Source organism: Tyto alba, unplaced genomic scaffold (genome assembly GCF_018691265.1).
Source record: "Tyto alba isolate M040663 unplaced genomic scaffold, T.alba_DEE_v4.0 Super-Scaffold_3, whole genome shotgun sequence".
Classification (NCBI taxonomy): domain Eukaryota; kingdom Metazoa; phylum Chordata; class Aves; order Strigiformes; family Tytonidae; genus Tyto; species Tyto alba.
The window spans coordinates 11,697,888-11,724,067 of record NW_024881304.1 but is presented as its reverse complement, the minus strand read 5'-3'; the positions used below and the strand labels follow the sequence as shown (position 1 = coordinate 11,724,067).

Sequence of the window (26,180 nt, the reverse complement as noted above, 5' to 3'; positions counted from 1 at the left end):
ACACCGAGAACACAGCGGCGCCTGTGGGGACATCACGAACACTCAGTAGTGACCGTGCGGGGCTGTGGGGACACCACGAACACACAGCAGTGTCCGTGCGGGGCTGTGGGGACAGAACGAACACACAGCAGGGTCCGTGCGGGGCTGTGGGGACAGAACGAACACACAGCAGTGTCCCCGTGGGGCTGTGGGGACACCACGAACACACAGCAGTGTCCGTGCGGGGCTGTGGGGACAGAGCGAACACACAGCAGTGTCCGTGCGGGGCTGTGGGGACAGAGCGAACACACAGCAGTGTCCGTGCGGGGCTGTGGGGACATCACGAACACACAGCAGTGTCCGTGCGGGGCTGTGGGGACACCACGAACACACAGCAGTGTCCCCGCGGGGCTGTGGGGACACCACGAACACACAGCAGGGTCCGTGCGGGGCTGTGGGGACATCACGAACACACAGCAGTGTCCCCGCGGGGCTGTGGGGACAGAACGAACACACAGCAGGGTCCGCGCGGGGCTGTGGGGACACCGAGGGCGTACACCCTCCCGCCCGTTCCCCCCGCGGCCCTCCCGAACCACTCACCCCCCCCCCCCCATCATGGCACCGCCCCCGGCGGCGGCCGCGCCCGGCCGGCCCGCACTGGGCATGCGCAGCGGGGCTGCTCTCCCGCGCTCCGCCGTGCAGCACCGCGGCCAGCTCCCGCGCGCGCGGGGCGGGGCCGGGGCGAGAGCGGGGCGGGGCGGCCGCGGGGGCGCGCTCGGGCGCGGCGGCGAGCGCAGCCGGAGCCGGAGCCGGAGCCGGAGCCGGAGCCGGAGCCGGAGCCGGGCAGAGCCCCCGCCGAGCGCAGCCCAGAGCCCGCCCGGCCCCGGCCCAGCCCAGCCGCCGCGATGCTGGACCCGTCGTCCAGCGAGGAGGAGTCGGAGGAGCTGGTGGAGGAGGAGAGCGGGAAAGAGCCGCTGGCGCCCGCCGCGGCGCGGCTCTCGCCCAGCCGCCCCGGTGAGGGCCCGGGCGGCGGCGGCAGCGGCGGGGCCGGCGGTGGAGGCGGCGGCGGCGGCGGCGGTAGCGGCGGCGGCGGCGGCGGCGGCGGGGGGCTGCAGCCGGGCGTGCGCGGCGGCGGCGCGGCGCGGCCCGCTAGCCCCAGCCCTTCGGTGGCCAGCGAGAAGGAGAAGGACGAGCTGGAGCGGCTGCAGCGGGAGGAGGAGGAGAGGAAGAGGAAGCTGCAGCTCTACGTCTTCGTCATGCGCTGCATCGCCTACCCCTTCAATGCCAAGCAGCCCACCGACATGGCCCGCCGGCAGCAGAAGGTACGGCCGCTCGGGATGCCCTGCCCGGCCGGGCTCAGCCTGCCCTGCCCCGGCAGCTCCCCTGCTTGCATCCCCATCGCCTGCCCCTGGCCTCCTGCTCCCTGGCAGCAGCCCTCCCGCCCCCAGCCCACCCCCCCTAACTGCCCTTCTTACCCCTGCTCGTCTGCCCCGCTGGGTGCTCCCCTAAATACCGTCCTGCTCGCCGGCAGCCCCATGCAGACGCTCCCCAGGCCTGCAGTCACCCGGGCACCCCAAGGGCAATCCCTGCACAGGGCACCTTGGGCCCTCATGGGTGGGGTTTGCCGGCAGCATCCCCATCCTGGGGCAGGGGGAAGCCCTCAGCCCCCTTGCCGCCGCGCCATGGTCTCCCGCATGGAGCCAACGTGCTGACATATGGCATTGCTCCTAGTTACGCAACATCAGGATTCGGGAAGTTTGGGATGTTGGCCATCTAAAGGTTGTCGAAAGGAGAGAAATGGGTTGTGTTGCTGGAAAACACCACATGCGTGCCCTTGCCTCTTGCAAAGGGACTCTGCAAGTCCATGCTCGCTGCAAAGTTTGCTTAACTGGGAGTGCCTGTACCGACTTAGGGAGTTACCGAGCCTCATTTCAACTTCTTGCAAGTGTTTATGCGCGGCAAGCTTCCCGATGCCAGCTTCCTGGCAAAACGTGTCAGCAGCAGAGCTTTGCGATGAAGTCGCTGCCACAAACCCTACTCTTCGTCCCCGAGTGCGTCACCGCGGCAGGCAGAGGCTGGGCAGGAGCACTTCACCTGGGCTCCCCATCCCATCTTGGAGCTTGTCTCTCCGCTGAGGCACAAGCTTGTGGGTTAGGACAGAAATTAAGTTTCTCTGGGATGCGAACATGGGCGCCTTTCACTCAGATGCAGCCAACTTTTTCCCGGTGGCAGCCAGAGTTAGGGCTGTGATGGGATGTAGTTCTCTGGAACAGCTGGCTGATTTATTTTTTTTTTCTCCATTTTCAGTTGAGTTTGTTAGACTGCAGCTTTAGCTTTGATACCATTCTGTGTTCACAAATGACCTTTACAAATCAGGCAGACTCCTGGATGTATTGATGCAAGCGACATTCAGTTCTTCTACACCACAGGACTATTATTAGTCATTGCAACATACGGAGGTAGGAAAGTGTATCCGTACTGCATGTAGTTTAAAGGCAATATAGGACAATCTGGTATTGCTAGAAGGTTGAATGAGCTGCTTTTGTTTGCTGAGGAAAGTACATAGCTGGAAATATAGCTAGGTTCAGAGATTATTTATTTTTGGGGGGGCTTGTGCTATTTTTTTTTTTTGCCTACAACCCTTTTCCAATAGATTGTGGATCTTCAAAATCGGCATGGCTTTTGTTCCCTGTGAAACTTCTTCATATTAGAAAAAGATGATGGAATTTAAGTTGTTACTAGTTTTGCAGAAATCAAAACAAACAAATAAGCCTTGCAACTGTTTCTCACGTAAAAGTCAACTGAAATTGAAAAGGAGTTTTTCCAAAGGAGCAGGCAGCATCTTAGTCTGGAGGAGAGTGGCTGGGAAGAAGGGCTGTTCATAGTCCCTGAACTGAAAATACTGTGCTGTGAAGGGACAGGAGGGGAAGGAGAGAGAACGGGGGGAATAAAGTACAGGTGAAACAAAGAAATGAGGGGTAATGAGAAAAATTATAAACTGGCAGCAGTACCTGAGGGAATGAGAAGTTACACAGGATCTTGGGAGGAAATAATCCATTCTCTGTGAAATGAAGAATGTAGGGAAATGTGTCTGGCTTATTTATACAAATAGCTAAAATAGGTGTGTCTCAGGGGCCTACCGTCTCCCCTCAAATTTAGCAGTGAGAGGGAATTGAGAAAGCTAAATTTAACTTGACAACATGTGTCAAATTAAATTCACCCTTTCAGAGGTGAATTCATTCTGGGTTTTTGTCTTCTGTATATCCCTGTATCAGTTGTCATGCTGGTTCCTGGGAGTAAATCCTTGCTCTTTTTCCTTAGCCACGTCTCCTATTAAAGTCAATTAAAGGACCACCAGAGCCCAGAGTCTGTTGCTGGATTCCATGTGCTCCTCTGCTTTCCTCGTGCATCCCTCTGGGAAAGCCCACCCTTCCTTCTCTGGCTCGAGAGGGACCAAAAGTGAAGGTGTGAGACGTGTTCCCTCTTGGGCACTGAGCTTCTGTCATGGTGGCTCTGCCAGGTTGAATGGTCTCTGTGGGGACTTTGTGTGTTGGTGGACCTTCAGTAATACCAGATGCTTCAGAACTCATCAGGGTGGAGGAAATGTGTTTTGCTCTTCTGGAGAAAACCAGGTTTTGGTCCTGCTCTGATGGGAGCTGTTGCCTCAGTTTTGTCATCAGCAGAGGTGGGGATAAACTGCTTCTCTCTCCATGTGCCATGCCTCTCTAGCCTTGCAGCCTGACATTTGCGAGGGATGCGTTTCATCTCAGGAGAAACGGGAAGCAGAAAACCTCCAAGCGTTGCCGTTTGCAGTCCCCACGCTGCAGAGCCAGCCCGCAGAACCACGCTCCCACCTCTCCCGTCGGTGCTGGACGGAGGGGCTGCAAAGGGAGGTGCTTGATCCGCCGCACGCGTGGGCATGCTGGAGATGTGAGGGCCTGGCCCTGCCGATCTGCCCGCTGCGGTCGCAGGGTGCCGGGAGCCCTGGTGGGGCTCTGCCGGGGCGTGGGGACCAGCCAGGCTTCACGTGGGGCTGCTCACACCCCACGCCTGCATCAGGGAGGTGCCGAGCAGCCACCGCAGAGGTGCTTTGGTGGAGCTGTGCAGCAGTGAGAGCTGGTGACCTGTCCCTAGCCCTGCTCAGCAGGTCCTGCCTGCACTGGGAGGAGGAAGAGATGGTCAAGGTCTGGCTTCACCTGGCCCAGAGCTCTCCCCTGTAGCATGGGAGGTGCTGCCACTTCCGAGCACAGCCCGAGCAGGGTGACCATGGCTTTGCAGGTGAGGCTGTCACCCTGCACAGCAGCTGCCTGGCACAACTCAGCGTCTCTGGGTTACCTGATAAGAGTCAGCCCATCTCCACGGGAGGACCATAGGGCCTGAGATGGGCTCCATGCAATGCAGCCACCAACAAGCTCCCAGAGCCCGGGCTGCTTCTGTAGCTTCATCTTCTTTGCAGTTTTGTCAGAAAAGAGTGCAATTGATTTTGTTGCGGTCACAGCACTGAAGTTACTGCCTAGACTGAAGATCCCTGCGGTACCTCCCCTGAGGTGTGTAATCCTCCCTCCTTGATCCTGCAGCGCTGCTGTATCGGAGCTGGCTGGTACCCTGAGCCCCGGGGGCCGCACGTTACGGCGGTGTAATGCACAGGCACCGCGGGTACCGGTTATGTAGCAGCACGCCTGTGTGTAGTGCTCGGGAGCTGGAAAATGCAGCCTGGTGTTTTACAGCGCTCGTGAACCACGTTGGAATAAAGGGAAGTGTGTACTTAAGGTACTGTTGCAACGGAAAGATAATTACATGCGGTTTAATAAATTATAACGTATGTGAGAGCAAAGAGAGCAGTGGAAATGTGTGAATGGACAGCATAGCCAGGTATGTACTGCACATGGGCATGCCAGGGTTGCTTGTTTACACCAGTAACACACGCTGTTTCACACTTCAAGATGAATTCAAGCAAATGCCACTCAGAGCTGGTATTTTTCTGATCCTGGCACCCCAGAAATCTCAGCAACAGAGTAAAAATTGTTTTTTAGATCAGTGTGTTCAAGCCTACACCTCTGTTTCAGGTTTATCTTGATGTTTGTGGTAAGGCTTCACTTGAGTAACTACACATCTGTGATGTCTATCTGTAAATTCTTTCATTTACATCTCCCTAACATTGTTTCATAAGGAAAAGAAAGAAAGGACTTAATAGATACCTGCCTGTGCTGTCTTACTTCCCCCTTGGATTTCTTTTTTAAGCCACCACTGAATTCAAGGCACGTTTGACAGGCAGACAGTGGTCCGCAAGATATGCATCCCTTAAAAGCTTGGTGAAAACAGCAAAATCTGTATTTATCTCCTACCCTAGGTGGGAGGAAGGGGTCAGTATGCAGGCAGCCCTTACTAGATGCTGAGCAATCTGAGCAAAAGAACCTACTGAATGGGTGGCCCGTGGAGGAAAAGCTCCCATCAGAGCTTACACCTTGCTGGACACTGAAGCTCCAGCCTCGCGATGCAGCTCAAAAGTGACTTTGCCAGCTCTGTTGCTCTCAGAACAACGTGTTTTAGTACTGCAGATGGCACTTAGCTTGGTAATTGCTTGCCCAGGATGTATTTAGTCTTTTCTCTAGCTCATGCTGACTTGTTGGAAGTAGAATTGAGATGACTGGCCATGCTCTGTGCCTCTCCCTGCCTGATCCCAACTGTCTGAAGCCTTTGTAGGAGAGCTCAGCCGGCAGCCTAGGGAAGTCGGGCAATGAGTATGTCTCTGTAGTGACGCAGACCAAGCACCCTTGAATGCAGGTTATACCTCTTGTTAAACATCTCCAAAGCATGGCAGCCAAAAGGTGCACTGCAACTCAGGAATCAGCATTTACTCATTCAAAATAGCATAAACTGGGAGATCATCTACAGATTGAAAACACTTGTTGGGAAAGGGGCAGCAGGAGGAACTCGTTAGGAGATAAAATGTGGAGAACATGTTAGGTCAGACATCACCACAGTCGTGGTTGTCATCACCGGTTTTCCTCCCTGCAGAACGAGGGAGCAGGCAGGTGGCATAAGGGAGAGTAAATCAGTTCCAGTCGAGATAAATGTGGGATGAAAAAAGTTCCAGCTTAGTTGTGGATTACTGGAGATACTTCTGGGAGAAGTGCCTTGTGATTTGGGTCCTTGTGTAAGCCTGTGGGATGACGTCAGGTGCATTAGCAAAATTCTCAGTCAAATTCAGCAAAGCGTTTAAGCTTGTGTTCTGCTGAATGGTGATTGATTTAAGTGTGGTGCTTAATGCAGAACAGGTGTGAGGGATCAGAAACTCTTAAATTGGTTACGGTGAATCTTAAAATATCAGATTTCTGCCATTTTGGCATGCATGCATATGCTACAACAGTTAGGAATATAGTAAAGCTAGTGCAGCCTTCCAAATAATCACATACTTCCTCCCTGTCATGGGCTGGGTTGTTACTCTCATGCCATATTTACACAAGTTCTCTCTTGAAACCACCGACATGTTGTTCTTCTGGGACAGACCGTGTTGCAGGTAGTGTTGGGACTTGTTTTAGCAACTTTCTGCTGGAGGACCTGTGATTTTTAGGGTCAGATTCTGCTCTGCTGGCCCCAAGAAACCTTTGGAGGTGTGGTTTCCTCACCTCTGCAGGAAAAGAGGGGTAGAGATGATGCTCTGCTTGATTTCTGTCTGTTCCTCAGTTGTACCCTAGTGCTGTTTAAGGAAATGCAAGGTCCAGGCAGGTCTCAAGCGTGAGCTGGACCCTGCGCACAGCTCTGTAGTTGCAGCAAAGCTTGCAAGATAATTAGTGCTATGCCTGTAAAAACCTGGAAGAGTAGTTAGGGGCTGCCTTTGCTGCTCATAGGCCGCTGCCACTGTCAGATGAGAGCTGTGTGTGTGGCTGGGCTCTCGGCTGGGGCTGTCCCTGGGCCAGCTCTCTGCTAACCTGAATGGAGTTAAGCCTGGCCACTGCTGCACTGCTGTGGGGAAGGGGGTCTGGCAAATCTGACATGTGGTGGGAGTCCAGTGTGGAATGCAGAATGTGATCGTTGTGCTCAGATTGTCTGGAATCTGCAGAAAATGGTTGTTTTCAGTTAAAACACCTATCATTTATTTTGCCAGTGTCTTATCTTAATTTAATTCTAGCAGATATTAAATATTTGTCATACTTTGACTATTTATATACTTGCAGCTTATTGGATTGGGAAGCAGGTAATTAAATAGGCTGTGAGCTTGGTCTCTGGCTGTTGTAAAACTTTGCAGCTCCTGATGCATAGCCTGACAATTCAGTTATTGTGGGTGGCATCTCTTGGGCCAGAGATGATGTGAACCAAGAGTGGAGAAGACTCATGAGACACTGCAGCCCCAGCCCCTGCTAAAGCCTGTCATTTCCAAAAGGTATTATTTATGGCCTTACTTTGCATAGTCTAGACACTCTCCCTGAAGCACTTTGCCATTTGCACAACTTGTAATTCCTTCTGCTGAATGATGAGTCAGTCGTTCCCTGTTCACCTAAGTGGGAAGCGGTCAGCAAGTCATAGCCCTGTGTAATTTTTTGTTATCTGGAGAAGTATTTAATTTGTTTTTAGCATGATTTAGCAGTAGGAACCCAGCCATCATAACAATGCTACTAGCAGTGTGTTTATACAAACCCGTTACAGGTACTGGTGATGCTTTAGTCCAGGGGTGTACAAGGTAAACATCCTATTTAATTATGTAAACCTGATTAATATGTTAAAACTGATCAATATAGTATAATCAATAAAGCTGTTGCTTGGTTGGTGTCAATATGAATTCAGCTAGTGGCTTCAGCAGTGCCAGGGTTTCACCCACAAAATGATCTCTAGAAACCATGTATTATTTTAGTGTGTCTTTAAAAACTAATAAAACCAGTAGAATTCCTTTAAAACAGCAGGCAAGGGGACCTTTCTCGGTGGTGAGCAGGTCCTCTCCGTTTATCACCCAGAAGGATGAGTGACCCTCAGAGGTGGGGTTTGATGGGTGCCCCCTCAAAGGTTTTCCCTTCCTGGAAATAAAGCAGGGTGAGGTGCAAGGGAAGGTGACACCTCACTCCCCAGCTCTTGGGGAGCGTGGTGCAGGCACAGGAGGACGAGGAAAATTTGTCTCCTCGCCTTGGCTGCTCTACATAGCAGGTGGTGCCACTGGCTCCCAGTGGGTTGGAATTGGGCCACCTTCTCGTAGGTCATGCTTTGAGGACCAGCAGCAGGGTCCAGCTGTGTCTTCATGAGGGTGGGAGATGCAAGAGATGGTGGGTTCCTGGGGAGTTTCCCCATGTCATTACCTTGTAGGTACTGAGAAAAATACATGGAGCATCCTAAACTGGCACTTTCTTTGGGAGAAGTTATTTGTGGGGTCCTTTGACTGGGTTTTCTGATGGATTGGGTGGGCATCATTCTTCAAACCAGATGTAAGTGCAGTTGCTGAGTATTTGATGTGAATGTGTGAGATTGTTGTTTGAAAAGGTGCTTTTAGTGATAATAATTGGTATTGTTTGTCTGTGATTCAGGCTGATAGTCAGATGTTTTCTAGAATTTAAACACCTGAGTCAAAATGTCATGAAAATGTTTATTCAGCTTGGGGTAAGCAATGCTGTGTTTGTAGTTCTCATAGTTCAAAACCTGTCTGTCTACCTCACAGTAAGGTTGTGAACTTGGGCTTCTAGTAGCATGATGAATATAATGACCATTGTGAGGGGATATTAGTGCAGGCCACCTCCAGCCTGGAGGGGTTGGAGAACTGTCCCAACACACAACTCAGTGACTTGGGCCATACAATTCAATGACTTGACCCATGTGCTTCAGGACAGTTGTGTAACCACAACTGCTCAAGTGCTGAACATCTGTGCATACCCAAATATTAGTGTTTGACAAAGAAACTTAATGAAATCTAGATTTAGTCATGTTTTTCCTAGCTCAAAGGGTGGAGGTTTTTTTAAATGATGATGCTGCAGTGTTTATCTTTGAGGACTGGAGATGCGGTGTGCAGATCTTGAAGGAATCCCACTGACTTTGGTAGGAGTTTGGGTTGATGCCACAATGCATTTGTACAAATAACCTGGCAAACAGGGCTGCCTGCTAATGGTGCAGCAGTGGCCTTCTGTGATCTCATGTGCTAAATTAGGGTGACGTTCACCTGAGGGCAGGGCATTCTGTCTTCAGAATGTAAGACAGTCTTCAGGTCTAGCTTTGTCTGTAAACCCCCAGTTTCGACCTCCAGCCCCCTTTTCAGATGGGATTTAGATCCATGCTTGATGATTTAGGATGAAGACTGGATATGAACTGGATCTGATCCTGTACAAGTGTGGAGCAGAGTGACCCTGTTCCAGCAAGCCCATTACCTGCTGTTCAACTTCAGTCAGAGGAAGGATCTCGAGCAGGGAAAAACTCAATAAACTTTATAGCAGTGGAAAACAAGCACTTGTTTTGGATGTTTTCGCTGCCTAACATACTTCTGCAGGAGAAAGAAGCCCTGCATCCAGAGCAGCTGCAGCATCATGGCTTGCACAGGATCAGCTCGGTCCCTCGGAGCAGGGCTCAAAGGAGGTGGTTTGGCTCCCAATTGCCTGTTTGGCACAGGGGAGGAAAGTAATAGGGAGGAAGGGCCATTTTCCAGTCTCACACCATGAGAAACTACTGGTAGAAGAAGCTATTTGTTAAGAAATATCTTACTGAAGCAGTCTCATATGTTGCCTTGTGAAGAGCGTCAGTGGTGACTGCTCTAGCATCTGAATTTGATCCCAAGCACCTGCTGAGCTGGAGAGGATGGTGCTGGGAATTTGTAGATTGTGTAAGTTTGTAGTAACCACTGATGTTTATTAGTTGCAATGCGTGTTTGCAATCGATAAGGTGTGCAGGGCACGCCAACTCCTGGAGGAAGCAATTCTTCCTTCCCTGGGGTATTTATCATGTTGTCAGTCCAGATAATGCTAGGTCAGCATTGCCCTGAGATATACAGAAGTCTGTGTGTTGGGGTGCAGGTTGTAAGGCTGCAGCCACATATTGGGCTACTTAAGATGATAAAATCCTGCACCCTGACACATAGCTTCCCCCACCTCCATATCATAGGGGAGCACCCCCTTGCTTTTCTTGAAGCCACTCATAGAGGGGCCTCCAGGAGGGAAGGGGTGTGTGTGCACAAGGGTTGTTTTGGAGCCCAGGGAGTCACAGCTGACGTACAGGTTTCATCTGGGAACAGGGGGGGACAAGCTACCTGGCTGGTGCCACCCTGGTGAGATAAAGTGATTTGGGTTTGATATTTGTCGGAGGGAACATAAACTGATGCTTGTAAACACAGCATCGTGCTCACTGGAGTGAGATAGAATGTTAGTTCGACACGAAGGTAGATGTGGGCTCAAAACCTTTTTTTTTTCCCTCCTATATAGAGAATCTATTTTTCTGCACATAACCTCACTGCCCTTTCTACCACCCATCTCATTTTCAACTGGTTCTTTGCTTGGAAACAAACATCCCAAGGAGAGATTCAGGGAAGCCCTGTCCAGCCATTTGGCCAAGTAAACCACAACGCTGCAGAGGCACTTTGTGAAGAGGTTTCTGGGCTTGCTCTGGCCAACCTTGGCAGGTGGCTGTGGGAGGGAGAAGCTCCTCCATGAGCAGCCAGCCAGATGCAGCCCGTGTGCCACTTGGTATTTCCCTCGGATGTCCCTGTCTGATGGGTGGAGGCCGGGAAGGAAAGGGGGTTTGGGCATTATGTTTTAGGCACAGAAAATACTAGATGATTTGGGAGCAATTAAGTGAAGCTGTTCAGAAGTTCTGTTGGGAATGCTGTTGATGCTGACAGGGGCTAGTTTTTGCAAGAAGGGAGTTTCACTTTGTCTGGCCTGCAATGGGGAGGGTCAGCTGCTCTTGCACCTCAGCAGCAGAGGATTTAAGCAGCTGGAAGGTGATGCGGGCATCACACAAGCAAAAAGTCAAGAAAAAGGCAAATTTCCTCTAAGATGCCAAATATCCTTTCCTAATTCAGCAAGAGGGCACAAATGCTTTGCATATTGCACATGCCGAGTTTGCTTTTATTGCCCACACCCCTAGATTCCCCCTACCTCCTAGCAGACTGCTCCCACCTTTCTTGCAACCAGAGACGACAGACTCATCACTGCCTCGGAAGGAAGCTAATGGGGTGACGCAGCAGGAGCCAGCTGCTTTGCTACCTGCATGGTGACAATGCAAGGATGAAGGAAGGACACAGCCAGCACTTCTTCAGCCACGGGTGAGGCTGAGTAACCGGCCAGCAGTGAGTGCGGCAAAAACCAGTGCTGTGCCTCCCATCCCCGGCACCGCAGACCACCCTCTGCCAGTGAGACCTCCAGGCAGAAGCCATCTGCTGCTGTTATCTGGGGACGTGCAGCTGTCTGAGCGGCACAGGGTTGTTTTTTGGTGCATAGCCAAGAGCTAGCTGGAGTTAGGACTGCAGAGACTTTGTGTGTGCTCAGTCATTCGCGAGGGCAGAGCAGCTCCCGAGCACAAATCGATGCTGATGCTCTGTGGTGGGAAGGAGTGGGGAGCTGGGAAGGGCACCAAGCATGGCCTAGGGTGTTTGAAGCTGGGAAGTGATAGCTTTGCTCCTTCCCTTTCTCAGGCCTTTGGTGCTTCAGTCTGAAAATCATCCCCCTCCAAAAGGGTATATGTAAAGGAGCTGGGGCAGGGGGTAGGAATTGCTCATGGCCTTAGGGTGCAGCTGCGTTTTTTCTTTTCCATCTCCCATTTGCTTTGCAGCAGGCATGCCCCAGGGCCCTGCAGAAATGGTGGGGAATAGTACTTTTCTGTCCTCCAGCTGTCTCAAAAGAGGACTGATATCCTCAAAAAGCTTGAGTTGATCACGCAGTGGTGGTTTACATTGACCAGGGATCTGGCTGGTAATATTTCTGCTTGTTGGCAGGTTCCCTGGACTTCAGTGTGCCTTCTGCTCTTAAAGATATTGGTTGTGATGCCGTAAAGACCCTGCCCCTACCTTCAGCTGGGGTGTTGTGGGTTTTACTGGCTCTGAGCGCTCCTTCTTGCTCAGAACCTTTTGTGACACATTCCTCCATGGCCTGAGCCATGTGCCTGGCAGGGAGAGTGTGCATTTGCAGTTGGTGCATTTTATTCAGCCTAGCTGGCCTACGGAGAGGGAAGGCTGGGCAGGGGAATGGCATCAGAGAGCTTGTTCTGTAAACAGCAAGCTAGCTGCTTGCCCTGGCTGCCATGAACTTGTACTGACGAGACCTGGGCATCCCCTGAGGGTTTACACCAGCCTAGAGGAGAGGGTTATGTCTCTGCAGAGCAGTTGTGCTCCTCGCTGCAGATCAGAGAGCACACCTGAAGCACAGGTAGGAAACAGAAAGAACATGCTGATGGCAGCCTGAGGAGCATGCTCAAGTGGATTTGACATTTGATTTCCACTTTTAAACCTATTTTTGCTTGCTGTTGAAGGTGCCGGGATTATGAGCTGAGCAAGGCAGGATCCACATGGGTGCTGGAGTGCAGTGTGGTGAGAGAGTCTCTCCATCAGTAGTGGCAGCCACTGAACTGCCTGGACTCCAGTGCCATGCATTTTGCTGACTGGCATAAAATGGATGTTTCTTTCTAAGGCTATTTCGCATTGCTACTGCTGAACTTCTGTTTGGAGTTCCACAAGCTCGGACCTCCAAAGCCTCCTGCTCGGTGCATATTTCATGCAGAAGGATGTGTGTGATAGAAATTCTTCATGTAATCTCATCTCTCTGTAAACTCTTATCTCAGCTTCTGTCTCACACCAGAATATTCCTGTGCACACAGAAGTCACCCCAAAAGTGAATCAGATCCTGCTGAGTGGGACAGTTTTCCCACCACCTATTTATAGTGCGTGCAATCACCCTCCATGCATCTCGGAACTCTAATTGCCTTTTTATTGCTGTTTAGCAGTGTGTTAAAGGTTTTTGAATGCTCATGCCTTGTTTTCTCATTAGCTCTATTTATTCCTCCTTTGGCTCCCTTCCTCAACCTCATCACATTTAGCATCTCCTTGCCTTCAGGGCCTTGGGCAGCTCTGGCACTTCTTACTTGTTCTCCCATGTCTTTTCTCATGTTGCTGCTCCAGATGCTTCGTGTTCCCTGGTCTTGCTCTGACGTGCTGTCGGGGCCTGTCTCCTGGATGGGGCTCTGTGCCCTCTGCAGTGGCTGGCCAGCAGTTCTTCTGCTGGGCAGGGTGGCTCAGGCAAGACACCTTGGTGTCTCCTAGGGCAGCTGCCTTGCTTCAGGCAGGGCTGGTTAGTGCGGTGAGGCTGCCCAGGCAATTAGGAGCAGGTACACAATCCAGGAATGGAGAGCAATGGTTAAGAGTCTGGAAAAGAGCTGATAATAGGGACTGGGAGTTGGTAAGCAAGGTGGGAAGCAGGTGCTGTGGCCTGAGGTCCCCTGTGTGGGTTTGTTTTGCCAGGGTGGTCCAGGAGCTGCTGCATCTCCAGTGGTCCCCGCATGGCACGGCCCTTCTCCAACACCACAGTGTATTGGGCTGCGGGCACATATAACTGGTATCACTGGGATTGATTTTTTTATATTGCTTCCTGTGTATCCTGTAACTGTTTTCACCTGATGGCCATGACAACATGGGCTTTGTAGCTTGTACAGTGCCTGGCACCTTGGCTGGGTAACTGGGAGCAAGCAGTAGCCTGGGTTTGTCTCATATAGACTGAGTGCAAAGTCCTTTTCGATGTTATTTGCTTTATGTTTTAGCCTTGTTGTGTAGCATTTCCATAGCTCGAATTAATTTAATTATCCCTCGAGGTGCTTGCTTGCTCACAGTTGTCCAGGACTTTATTGCCCTCCTCTTGTGTATTGAGGAGCCCACACAACTCTGAATCATCAGTAAATGTAATCACGGTGCTTGATGTTTGTTCTTCCAAGTCCATGATATATACAATAAATGAAACTGGTCTTAATATTGATCTGTGCCTCCCTTTTCAGCACCCGTTATGTTCTGAAACGCTTCCACGTTGCGTATGGCCCCGCCACTCAATCCTAACAGCATTTGTATTGACTGAAGAGATTAATATTTTATGTAAAACTGTATCAAAAGCATTCTCACCCTGTAAGTAATTTCTGGCCAGAGCTTGCTGCCAGCAACCTCAGCACATCTGCTAAGCGTGGTGTCAGCTTGGTGAGGACTTGGTGACTGGGCCGAGTGAAGTCGCCGGTGGCTAGCTGCAGGGCTGGGGCCGGGGAGGGCATGGCCCTGCCCGTGGCCTGGCAGCATGGGCTGTGCAGCGCTGCCCTCGGCTGGCATCCTCAGCTGTGGGCTCCAGCTGAGTGCAGGGCTTCATCAGTCAAAGAGCAGATTACTGAACTGAAGCAGGGACTGGAGCACGCTGGTCTGGGGGTGGTGGTGGTGTTGCTTTTCAGGTTCCTTGTGCTCCCCGGGCTAAAGCACAGGCAGAGCTCGGCGGTTTGGGTGTTGGCTGGGGGCTTGGGTTTGGGCTAGGTTACAGGCTCAGCTCCCTGCTTGCTCCTTCACAAGTGCACACAATTCTCCAGATCTTTCTCAGGCTGTCATCAATAAAAAAAGTGATGAAAATACTTCTCTTTCCTCCATAGAGTGCTGGAAGACAATGAGAGCTTATGAGATGTTAATTGCTTAGTGCAGGTTGTGTGGGTCCCTGGGAGCACTAGGACTGGACCCAGTGACAGTGGCCATGCTGTAGCTCAGACACACGCAGACACTGAGCATCCACGGGCTGCCCCTTCCGCGACTTGCTGTGTCCTCCGAGCAGCTTCTGCAGCTGCTCCCTCTTACAATAAGACAGTTAATAGTCCTGCATAATTCATGCTTACAAGTTGTACGCACTTAATGATAAAAGGAGCCAATGTTTAATTTACGCACGTGTGGGGCTTCATATAGCTCTTAACAACACTATGTACAATAGCTGTGCGCGCTTTTCTCCTCTCTGTTTGCATTTGGGAAGGTGGGCAGCAGGCTGCCCAGTGTTTCTGTATGCAGGGAAGTGCATGGCTTGCCCGCAGCTCGCCGCTCTGTTGTCCCCTGAGCTTGTCACGGGTGCTGCCTTCCTTCAGGAGGGTGCAGCAGGAAGAATTGCTCTGTAATGCAGAAGCAGGGCAGGAAAACCTTCAGCCTTATTGCTCCACTTTTCGCTTTCCTTTTAATGCTCTCAAAACCCAACTGCTGTATGAAAGGAAGGCAGCCTGGAGCACTGAGCCTGGTTTTGCATTGCTGGGAGCTTGCAAAGCGAGGCTCTGCTCCAGCCGGGCGCTCTCTGGATGCGTATGTGTGTGCTCCGGCTGCCCTTGCTTAAGGCACCCTTGGTGCAAACTGCGGCCTCCAGACGCTTTTCCCGTGGTGATGGCTAAGTCTTGCAGGGACGAGCAAAATGGGACTAACAAGAGATGGGCATTGAAAGTATTGTAACAGCTCAGCTGCCCTCCGTTTAAGCCCATACCATCAGGAGAAGGGCAAGACCCCCGTTTCTTTCCTATCAGCCAAATGTGTAAGATTCAGTGGCCAGCAAGAAGCAGATGGCTTTCTATTTCTATGCCCTTCCATTTGATTGCTGCAGGTCTGGGAGGGAGTTACAGCTGCTCCTGTAGTGTGGCAAATCATCTCCATTTATCTTGTGGTGTTACGCCTCAATGATGTCAGATAGTCTCTTTACATTGCGTATATATTCAGACTAAACAAATCAGAGTGTTTTTTCCATTAAAATTTAATGCTGAAAGATGACACTATAAGCGATTTCTTTTCTTTTTTTCCTTAAACAATTGTTTCATCTGCTGTATAACCTTTATGCTAATGGTGATAATCTTTCCTTGCTGTGGCTCAGGAGCAGATGTGTCTTTTGAATTTTTTTTTACCTAGATGGAATCTTTCTTTTTTCATAGCTCTGATTACTTTCTTTGCAATGCTGTGACCTGCATTCAAGGTGAAACTTGTGATAAATATTTGCTTTGGGGAGGGAGGCACAACCATGTTTTTGAGAAGATTAAGGTCTGTTAGGCAGCAGCCCTCATGTCAATTAGATGACAAAATGCAAATCATCTAGGCTTCGGAGTATATCAAGGTGAGAATATGAAAGGACTTTAATCCATTCCAAAATTAAGGTGAAATCCTTGTGTGCTTTAATTGTTCTTCATCAATTAGGATGACTAGGAATGGTGTGGGGGTAAGTCCAAGTTGTGCAAGGAAACCCTTCAACGGTATTTTTTGTCATGTGTTAAAAGGCTTGTTGGCTACATGTTGTACTTGCTCACTCAAACATTTATTGTTCCTCAAATGATAAAAAAATTATTCTGAAAGTTGTGGCTGTAATGACAGCTCCCTTGACTTTATTGGCATGATTATTCATTTTTACATGGGGTGTTAGCAGGTAAATAGTGTGTGAGATGGGCTGCAGTGTGCCCAACAGGGGCACACGCTGCATTTTTGGGTTAGCATCTCTGTGTCAGGTCTGGGAGATATGTGGGGGCACAGTCTCCCCTCCACCCCACCTGCATGGCCCTGGGGAGCCCCAGCCGTGGGGGGATCGGCAGTCAGTGCCCAGGGTACGCAGCATGAGGCCACAGGGTGGATGCAGAGGATGTCTCGTGCTCTAAGTGTTCTCCTGGTCATGTGTTTTGACCAGAAAAACAATAAAACCCAGAAAATTTTTAAGGCTGGCATCACCGAGGTGCACCTTGGTTTGGGTATCCCGGGCAGCAGGGTTTGTCTAGTTTGCCTCTCAGTGCTTTTCGTTAAACCAGCTACATTCATGGGGTGATATTAAACAGGCATGTTCTCAAAGCAAGTAAAAAACAAACAAAAAACCCAAACCAAACCAGAAAAGACAGATGCAACACGGGTGCTACAGCTGGACCCCCCCAGGTGACGTGTGGGCCCTGCCAGCCCTGCGTGAAAAACCCTGGTCCCTGTCCTAGTCAAGAGCCAGGGTTGCTGTGGAAAGGTGGGGGAGCTCGTTGCAGGATGGCAGGGGGGTGGGAGCAGCCCCCCCGGGGCCGGTGGCAGCTCTCCTGGATGCTCCATGGCTTGGACAGGGCAGAGGTGCTGAGCGAGGCCACAGCCAGAAGTCTTGGAGCGTCAGCATCACTAAATAGAGGACCGGGACTTTTCCCCTGGTGCCTCTGGGAGAGATGGTGCCTGGACCCAAGAGCACAGTTTGCTAAAGCAGAAAGGAGCATGTTAGCCCTAGGACTTCAGTCACTGGAGGGAGGAATTGCTCACACAGATGCTTGGTATGGAGTGGGTGGGTGGGTGCTTGGGAGACTTTTCTTCCCTTTGCTGGCTTTGAAAGGGTGAATGAGAGAGCTCGGGTGGTGGGAAGGCTCTGCAATATTTTAATTCTCTCTGCTTGCAGAGATAACTTACAGTTTTAGAAAATGTAAGATGGTATTTCTACTCTCCAGTCTTTCTCCTTTTCATATATCTGCTTCTCCTTCTGGCTTCTCAGCAAACATTAATGAAAAAATTGGGGGTGAGAACCAGCAAAAAAACAACATGTCCCTGTTGAAACCATGTATACAAGGTCGTAGCTGTTTATGTAGCAGATCTCACAGGACTTGAAAATGTCCTTGGTGTCGTCTTGTGCAATTTATCAGGGGTGTTTATGGAGTCACAGCACTACTTTGCACCAGAGATGGCAACCGTACGCAATGGTTGTACATCGTGCCTCTTTTTGTACCCAGTTTGGATGACTAAGGTTTGTAGATACAAGGCTCATAAACTCAATGAAAAAAAAAAAATAGCAAAAATGTGGATTATGCAGCTATTTTCATAGCAAAACACTTAATTATGGTTGTTTGTAGACTTTGCACTAGAAAAACTGCTGTAGATGGAGAAGCTGTATAAATGTCTGTGTTCTTGGCAGCTGGACCTTGCCTGAAGGGCACTTCCAGGCACTGCACATCATTCCCGAGGCAGCTCAGCAGCCAGCGAGTCCCCCGTGGCTGGCAGGTATCCCCTGGCCCTGTGGGATTGGGGGTGTTTTTGCAAGGCAGACCTGGGCATCACTCTTGGGAGCTGCAGGGAACCAGGGACTGAGCTGAGGTGGGAAGGGCTGCAGACAGGGGGGCAGAGACAAGGGAACAACCTTCTGCATCCGCCGGCTGCTGCTGATTCACTGTTTACGCTGTTTCTGTACCTCCTGACTCGATGCATGGAAGTTGGGTGCCTCTATTTTAAGTTCTTGCCTTGTGCATTCATGCACGTGCACTTTTAGTGATGGGAGCCGTTTCTTGCCTACCCAGGGGAAGTATTTCAGAGTTGTGGCACAGTAATGATTCCCGATTTCTTCCCTTCCTAACATCATCTGCACAAGGAACTGAGTAGGGGGTGAGCTACTTGCTCGGAGTAGTAGTAAAGTAGCATGGTGTGGATCTGAGTGCCTTAGAGCTGCCTTTGCCCTCGGTGCCGTCCAGCCATAGTCCTGCCCTGCTGCCTTTCTGACACCAGAATTGCAGCTGCCGAATTTTATTCCATATCCTGATGGCTTCCTTTACCCTCTCATTTAGAGCTGATTTGGTACCTAAATATGATCTCTCAACTATTGCAGCAGGACCAGGGTGTTTTGGTTTGCTGCTGTCATTTTTTTTTTTTTTCCTCATTTGTGATTTCCTTTGCCCATCTCGTTGCTCATTGATGCTAGTGGAGCAATATTGAGCTTTATCAGGAGAGGAGTAGGTCCCAAGATGAAACCGGCACATTTGTGTTGGCAGGAGTTACGTGTTGGCTGTTACCTGCTGCTACAGTTAATTGTGTTGTGAAAACAGGCACTGCTTTTGCATATGAGCTGGGACATTTTGGTGAGTTAAAGTGGTGACTTGTCAGTGGCAAAAAATCACATTGATTTCACTGGGGCCAAGATCTGGTTTACTTTGTTAACGCTGCACAGAGCAGGAGTGCAAAGGTGGTTGCTGGTGGAATATTCCAGTGAAAACAAGGCTTTCTCATCCTAGTGTATGAGGATTGACAATGGCATTTTGGGAAGAGAAGAAATGAAAAATAAGTGCTCTGCATTTAAATGGCTCTGTCAGAGCTGCTGCCATGTGGATGTGGCACTGTCTGTCCTCAGCTGCTGCAGCTTTAGAACCCGGCCGGGATTCCCCGGAGCTGATGAGATTATTTGACTTAATTATATTATTTAGAAGATGTATTATTCCCTCCCTGGTGTCCTCCTGGTGTGCAGGATACTGGTCCCTCCCACCAGAAAGCCTGGGAGCGGGTGCTGGTGCTTGAATGAGTGAAATGGTGTGTACAGTGACAGCAAAGTGGTGAGAGTGCTGTGTCCCACGTGTACAGGGAGCGTGACAAAAGGCTCATGAGGAGTACTACCTTAAATCCCCTGCATCCCAAACCTTAATGCTGTATTTACATCCGTGGTGTTCTTCCAACTACCCTCTCAGGTTTGCTGTCAGGAGAAGGTGGCAGGGGAAGACCCCACTGCTCTTGAATGCTGGGTGAGGTTTGGCATCAGCGGGTGGGAATCGTGGCTTTGAGCCCCACGTCTCTGTAGCTTTGGTTTCTGGAAAGTCTGGTTGCTGAACTGCCATCTCCCAGCAGGTCTCGTGTCCTCAACTGCTAGCAGCAGACCCTGCAGCAGTCTTGCTTTCCTTATCCATCTTGTTCAGAGAGTTGATATCCAGAAATCAGTGTTACCTCCAAATTAAGATCTGTTTCTCAAATAACCATTAACCATTCTGTGAGAGTTTGGGCTGGCCAGAGAGAATGACTTAGTCACTTTGGTACTCACTCTGGCCTGGTGATGCCTGATGTCTTTTGGCTCCTTTGCTGCCCTTTGTTATTACGGTGCCTTGGCACCACACTCAGGAGAGCACAGTGTCCTTGTGAAACCCTCGCTGGGTGAGTTCTTCCCCTTGTTTCAGGGATATTGGGAATGAAGCAGTCGCTTGCATCACTGCAGAACAGTTTTCTGCCTCTGGAGCTGCGCACGGAGCTGCTCCGTGTTCTCTCCTCGCTGCATGTGTAGCCCTGGCTTTTTCGCGGTGTGAAAGAGCTTGCTGAATTTTTTTCACAGCAGGAAAGAGCTTTGTTTCTCGTACTCAGTTGTATTTGCCAGCCCAACTTGTGAACTGCTTGCCAGACATACACATGCGGGTATAAATGCATTGGCTTCACATGGAGTGGTTTTCCATGCATTTGCAGCTGTCCTGCAGAGGGGCATCACCAGTCTGTGCTGGAAACCTCCTGTGGCAAAAGGGAGGAGAAAGGGAAGAGGTGAGATAGGAAGAAGGTGGTCATGTTGAAGGAGAAACTCTGCTTGCTTCTGCTTTACCTTCCTGCAGAGAGGTGAGGAGGGCCTCCCGTCTGTGCCAGGACTCTTCCCCAGCAGCTGTGAATAAGATAGAGCAAGGGATCAGCACACCCCAAGGATGGGATAATGCTTCCCAAGGGTAAGGTGGGTACTGAGTGGGAACCCACCCAAATCCCTGGCCCAGGCATTGGAGTGTGGTGCCTTGTACTTGATGTTCTTGGTGCTGTGATGTTGGCATGGAGGGATGTGTTCCTCCCCCGTGTTACTCTCATTTCTTAGAGAGCACCAACAATCTTATTAATATTTCAGAGGAGCAGGCTTAGAGGACTATTACTAGGTTTATATTGAAAAGTCTATTTCTTAGGTGGGTTTTCCTAAGCTTTTCAGAAACAGTTCTACACTATCTCTCTGTTTTGGGAGAAGAAACACTGAAGGTTTGGACATTTAATGTCCTTTTTTTCTCAACCCCAAGCTGAGATGCAAATCTCTTCTCTCCAAAGGTGTTTAAAGCCAAGTGTCAGGAGGCTGAAACTGTGCAAGGAGCCCCAGCTGTCCTGGAGGCTTTGGTCTCTGGTATTATTCAGAGATTTGCAAATTAGAAGTGTGCTGAAACCAGTTGCCTTGAGCTTTGATGGAAAAGTACTTGATGGTATGTGGTATCTTGCAGAAAACTTCCCAGACACCGTTCTACATTGGCGGTACTTTTCCATCACCAGTGCTCTCAGTGGCCAGAGCTCGCTGCTTGGCTTATAGCCATCCTCTTATTTAGGGCACAGAGAGACCAAGGCAAGGGGAAGAGAGGCTGAGCACAACCTGTGTGGGGAAGGCGCTCCCGAATCAGCGCTGGGCTCTAGCTCTTTCCCTGCCGTGCCCAGGGAGGTGCCAGCAGCTGTGCTGGGGATGCTCTGGTGCTCACCGTAGGGTATGTGATGTCCCGTCAGACACCTGCACAGAGGGCTCGCAAGTCAATACCTTGTTAAAGCAAATCCATGTGTCTGGCTTGCCTTTTTGCTCTCTAATTGCCGCCTCCTTGCTTCCTATCTGCATCCAGTAAGCAAGCTGCCGTGATAGTTAATTACTGTTCTGGGTTGAGTGCTGTATTATAGTCTGTTCTGTCAATACTAATTGTTTTATAGAAATATGAAGTACCACTTTCCCTTCCCTCCAAGGACTTTGAGACACAATGTGGGCTTTAATGATATCATTTGCCCTTCTGTCCAGCATGAGCAGGAAAATGTGATCTCCCATTTGCAGTGGGCACTTAGGGTTGTCTTTTGGAGAGCCACGAGCACTCTCCTTTTGGGGTCCATTCCAATAAAGCTCTTTTCCTACCCTGGCACCTTGCTAGTGGTGTGTATTTATAACTAATCAAAAGCAACCCAAGATCAGAGTGATGATTATCGTTTGTCCTGGTGAATCCAGGTAATCCTTCCTTATGCTGTTCCCTACCTGGGTGGGGTTCCTTCTTGCATTTCAACCTTTGGTTTAATAAATAGGTTGTGCAAAAGAATAAGTAAGAAGAGTTTGTAGGTGGGCATCTCCTGACAGTGCACACAGTAGCAAGTAAGGAAAACTCCCCTTATGCATGAAAAATGTCAGCCTGTGGCACCCAATTGTATCTCTGCTTGCTTGCGCTGGCTCTGGCGGTCAAGGCAGGCATCCACTGGTGATGCAAGGGGATTTATAACTTTGGATGTGTTTTCATTGCTCTGGAGTAAACACCGGATAAACCCACATTCATTCATAATTAAGAAAAGTAAATTAAAATGGATCCCACATGTGTTCAGCTTCAGGTTACCTGGTGCACTTGTAGTGACTAATGTTTGGGGGCAGCGCTCTGGTTCTCTTTGCCTCACTGGAAGTTTTGCTGTTAGCTTTTGTTGTTAGCAGTATTGCATAGAGGGGGATCAACTCCCAGGTGAGCACCTGAGATTTATCTGTGCTAGCTGTCCTGCAGAGATGAAATGGGGAAGCAGGGAAAGGCCTGGTAGCTGGCTGTGGGGAAGGGCTGGCCACTGGGATGCTCTAGACACGATCCTGATTGCTTTGCATACACACAACTTCCTGCAGAAGCCTCCCAAATGAGATAAGGGTGTCTCTGAGGCACCCATATGATTTTTAATGGAGACAGGGAGGGTTTGTTGGCAGCAGGGTGGTTGGCAGACCCATTCCCCAATGGGACAGGGAGGATGAGGTGTCTTAGCCCTCGCTTTGTAGCACCTCCTGCTTGGCACGTGCCTCTGAGTTGTTCAACACAGCTGCAGATATATAGCTTGGCAGTTAGATCAGGGCTTCATCTGGTCCCGGATGGTTACACTGGGCAAAAGAAGACAGGCTGTGTGGGAGGAGGGCTGGACACAAGGGTTGGTGGTATTCCTCCATCTTCCCAGGGGATTCATGGAGCAGAACAATACTTAATTAGACTCGCTTTCAGAAAATAGTCCAACTTCTGTTGCTATCAACACTTTTAAATGGCAAATACGGGGGAGCAAGCAGCAGTGAAGGTATTGCAGACCCACAGGGCTAGAAATAGTCGGAGATGGAGAACTCGGAGGCAGTAGTGCTGATCTGTGAGTTGAACTGTGCCAAATGACTGGTGGCTACTCCCACTGGTGTGCCGTGGTTCTGGACTGCTGTGCGTCCTTGTCAGGCTGAGGAATTGTTGTCAAAAGTCCGAAACTGCCAGATGCAGGGTGATTACTTGACCATCAATGCAAGCCATGAACTGGGAGACAACACGGCTTTTTCTTTGGAGGAGAGTTTTTCTTTGTCATTCGCGTGACATTTATAAACAAAACTTGCTCCAGTATGGGCTGAACCTTTCCTTTATTTCATTAGGATGTGGGATGGGGTGGAAATGAGGTTTCTGGACCTGGTCTCTATCCTCTTCATCTGTGGTGAGGGTTGGGTGGTTTTGTGACCAGACAGTTGTTCAGTTTGGAGGACCCTTACAAGAACTTCCCATCCCAGCTGAGCACTCTCAGTGACTTCTCTGCTATTTTTCTCTGCAAGCATTCAGCAAAGATTGATGTACTGCTGCTGTCACCTGCAGAAAGTCCTGTCCCATGACCTTAAAATGCATCCCAACTTCAAACTTGCTCCATCAGGGGCTTGAGAAAGGCTGTGCTGGTGTGTCCTTGCTGTCGTATCACCCAGGCTTGTTGAAGGCAGCATGTAAATTGGTCACTGAAAACAGTTTTCTGATACTAGCCACAAACCTGATTATGGTTACATTAGGGAATGGAAGCATGAGAAGCCAGGTCGTTGCTTTAAATTTTAGCATTAAAGGTCAAGTTCGGTTGATTTTTTTTTTTTTTTTTTTTTTTTTTTTTTTTAATCCTTTGACAGCAGTAGAGCACTCCTGTTTCGTACACCTGCAACTTCATGTGTGTCTATCGAGGCACAGGCAGGAGCTTAGAGATCAGGCACCAGCAAGGCCAGGCTTTGCTTCTGGGACTTTTCTGGGAAAAAGAGGCAGGAATGCCTCGGCCCTCAGTTTAAGACGAGAGCCTGGAGCCGCCGTTGCTCTGGGACCCGGCACTGCTGCTTTTTTGCCCACCATCAGTGGGATGCTGGGCAGCCCCAGCGCTGTGCGCAGCCCTGTCCTGGGCGGGAGCGACGGCACCTCGCTCTTTGGGACCAGCACCTGGAAACCCGTGGGAAGACACTCACAGGCTTTAGTGGGAGTGGGGCCAGATTCCAGGCTGTGCCCACCTGGGGCCTGTGGCACGAGGGTGTGTGTTTTGGGGGGGGTGTGGGGCCACGTGCTTCAAAGGTGAGTGAGGCTCCCACACACCGACTCAGGGATGTGCAGCAGCTCAGGATGCCACCAATGATACCATTGGCTTAATATTCATCTCCTGTGTTTGCAAATCTTGACATGAGATGCAGATTCTTCTGTTAGTGTTTTGGGGTTATTTCCTTCAGTTCCTTATTAAAATGCGTGTGTTTTTCCTCATTTAAAAAGATCATCTGTATCAAAAAGCTAATGATCACAATACCTGGCTTCCTTTTCCCCAACAAAGATGACAGCAGTGATATAAATCATTATGTTGCTGATTGTAAAATTGCTACCTTCAGGCACATCTTTATTTTAGGGTTGGATTTTTTGGCTGCCACAATTTACAAGAGAAAGACAGTTGGAAATTTTCTCTTTTTAATATGTAGTTTTCACAGCTCTCAAGTCTCTTTATCGAGTCAAGCTGCTTTGACTGCCAGGCTGCAAAGAGCAGAAGATTAAAATGCCTTTTTTCTTTTTTTTTTTTTTTTTTTCAATATGCAGCTGTGCATATAAGTATATTGTGGCTTTCCTGAGGTAAGATAAAGTCATAAAGATTTCCTGGTGGGCTTTTGCGTTGCTCAGTCATTGTGGTCCTTGCTGCAGTAGACAATGAATATTCTTTCCTGGGGACTTTTTACTCATCTGTTTTAAGCTCCAGTCGCCTTCCTGCGGTTCCTGGCGTGGTCGTTGTGAGACTACGGATCTTCCTAGCTCCCAGGCGCAGCAGCTCCAACAGGGCTGGCACATGCAGGGTCCTGCTGAGAATTTGGATTTTAGTTGCTAGTTTCTGGAGTGAAATATCAATGGGATTTTAATGCAGCATCATATGGAAACACTAGGGATTGGGATTTTTCTCATTTTTAGTTTTTTTTTTTTTCCTTTTTTTTTTTTTTTTTCCTCCCACCTATGTGGGGAGACATAAATGCCTATGTAGGAAAATCAGGAGCTGCAGAGTATCAGAAACGCTACCACCATCTGCCCACCTCCCAAACGGTCGAGGTCTGTGCTCAGTGAATGACGACAGCGGGCCCTATCAAGGGTATGGCTTGTATTTAATTCTGCGTTACAATCCCTTTAATCTAGGATTATATCCAGTTGTTTTCTTCATGCAGGGTGTATGCTGTCAGATAAAAGCAATAGCAGCTGGGAGGAGAAAACCAGCTTTGAACAGGGACTGAAAACCTTGAGTATCTGCAAATGCTTTTGTCAGAGGCATGAACCTATCTCTCAAAAAAAAAAAAAAAGTCCAGGCAGGTGCAGGGGCTGACAGGACCCTCCAGCTCTGATAGATGAAGACCCTGGGAAGGCAACTGGTTGCAAATGAAATGGTAATTGCTTTCCCCTCACTGAATGAAATCTTCTCTGAGGCGATTACACAGATTAAGGCTTCCCACTGCAATGTACCAGAATAAATATAGCCCGTGCCTCTCGCGGGGGCTGCTGCGGAGCAGTGTCGGGCTGTGGGGTGCCTTGTGCAAGGTATGGCAGGGTAGTTGGAGTCAAGAGTAGAACTCCTGTAAAAATAGAGCTGGAAGGACCTCGGACTATCTGATCATCTTCCTCCCTTGAAGCAGGATGGAGTGTGGCCGGGTCATTCCTGGCAGTGTTCATCTGGCCAGTCCCGCGAGGGTTGTGGGGACATGGGCTCCTGGGCCACCTCCTCCCGTGAATGTGCATCTGCATCCTTCCTGGGACAGGGAGTTTTCTCCAGCATCCAGCCTGGCTTGCTTGCTGTAACACATACCTTTCATTTCTCATTGTGGACACAGGGAATTAATTATTTTCTTCTTTGCAGCAGATTTTTCCATACTTTGAGGACTCTTGTCCTCAAAGCCTTTCCCTCCCAAAGGGAGCTCTGCAGTTCCCACAGCCCTTCCCCCAGGCTCACATTTCTTGCGTTGCTCCTGCTCCTCTTGGCAGTGGGTCCCCGCGTGGTCAGTGCCACCAGGGTGCCCCTTCCCTGCTCCGGGAGAAGGAGGGTGCTCCCTCTGCCTCTTCCTTTGTCTACTCACCTCTATATGATGCTTTGGCTTGTTTTACAACACAATACACTTCCCTTTGCTTGTGCTCAGCCTGTAGTCCTCTCCACCCACAGCTGAACAGCACTCTGCAAATGACTTAATGCACCCCCAGCCATGCACTTTAAGTGTTAAGTTAAGCCATTGCCC

At 49.9% G+C, this 26,180-nt stretch overlaps 1 protein-coding gene across 20 annotated transcripts in view; it reads left to right on the top strand.

Moving 5' to 3' along the window:
- The first annotated feature begins 791 nt into the window (after positions 1 to 791).
- The window catches only part of CADPS (calcium dependent secretion activator), a 220,897-nt gene continuing 195,508 nt past the window's right edge, over positions 792 to 26,180 (top strand). For 19 of the 20 annotated variants that reach the window (XM_042799818.1, XM_042799816.1, XM_042799817.1 and 16 more), the window contains exon 1: positions 792 to 1,301. In XM_042799818.1, coding sequence (XP_042655752.1) covers positions 885 to 1,301 — 417 coding nt within the window. In that variant the 5' untranslated portion in view covers positions 792 to 884. The remainder of the gene's footprint in view (positions 1,302 to 26,180) is intronic. The other variant, XM_032985688.2, reaches the window with a different exon arrangement.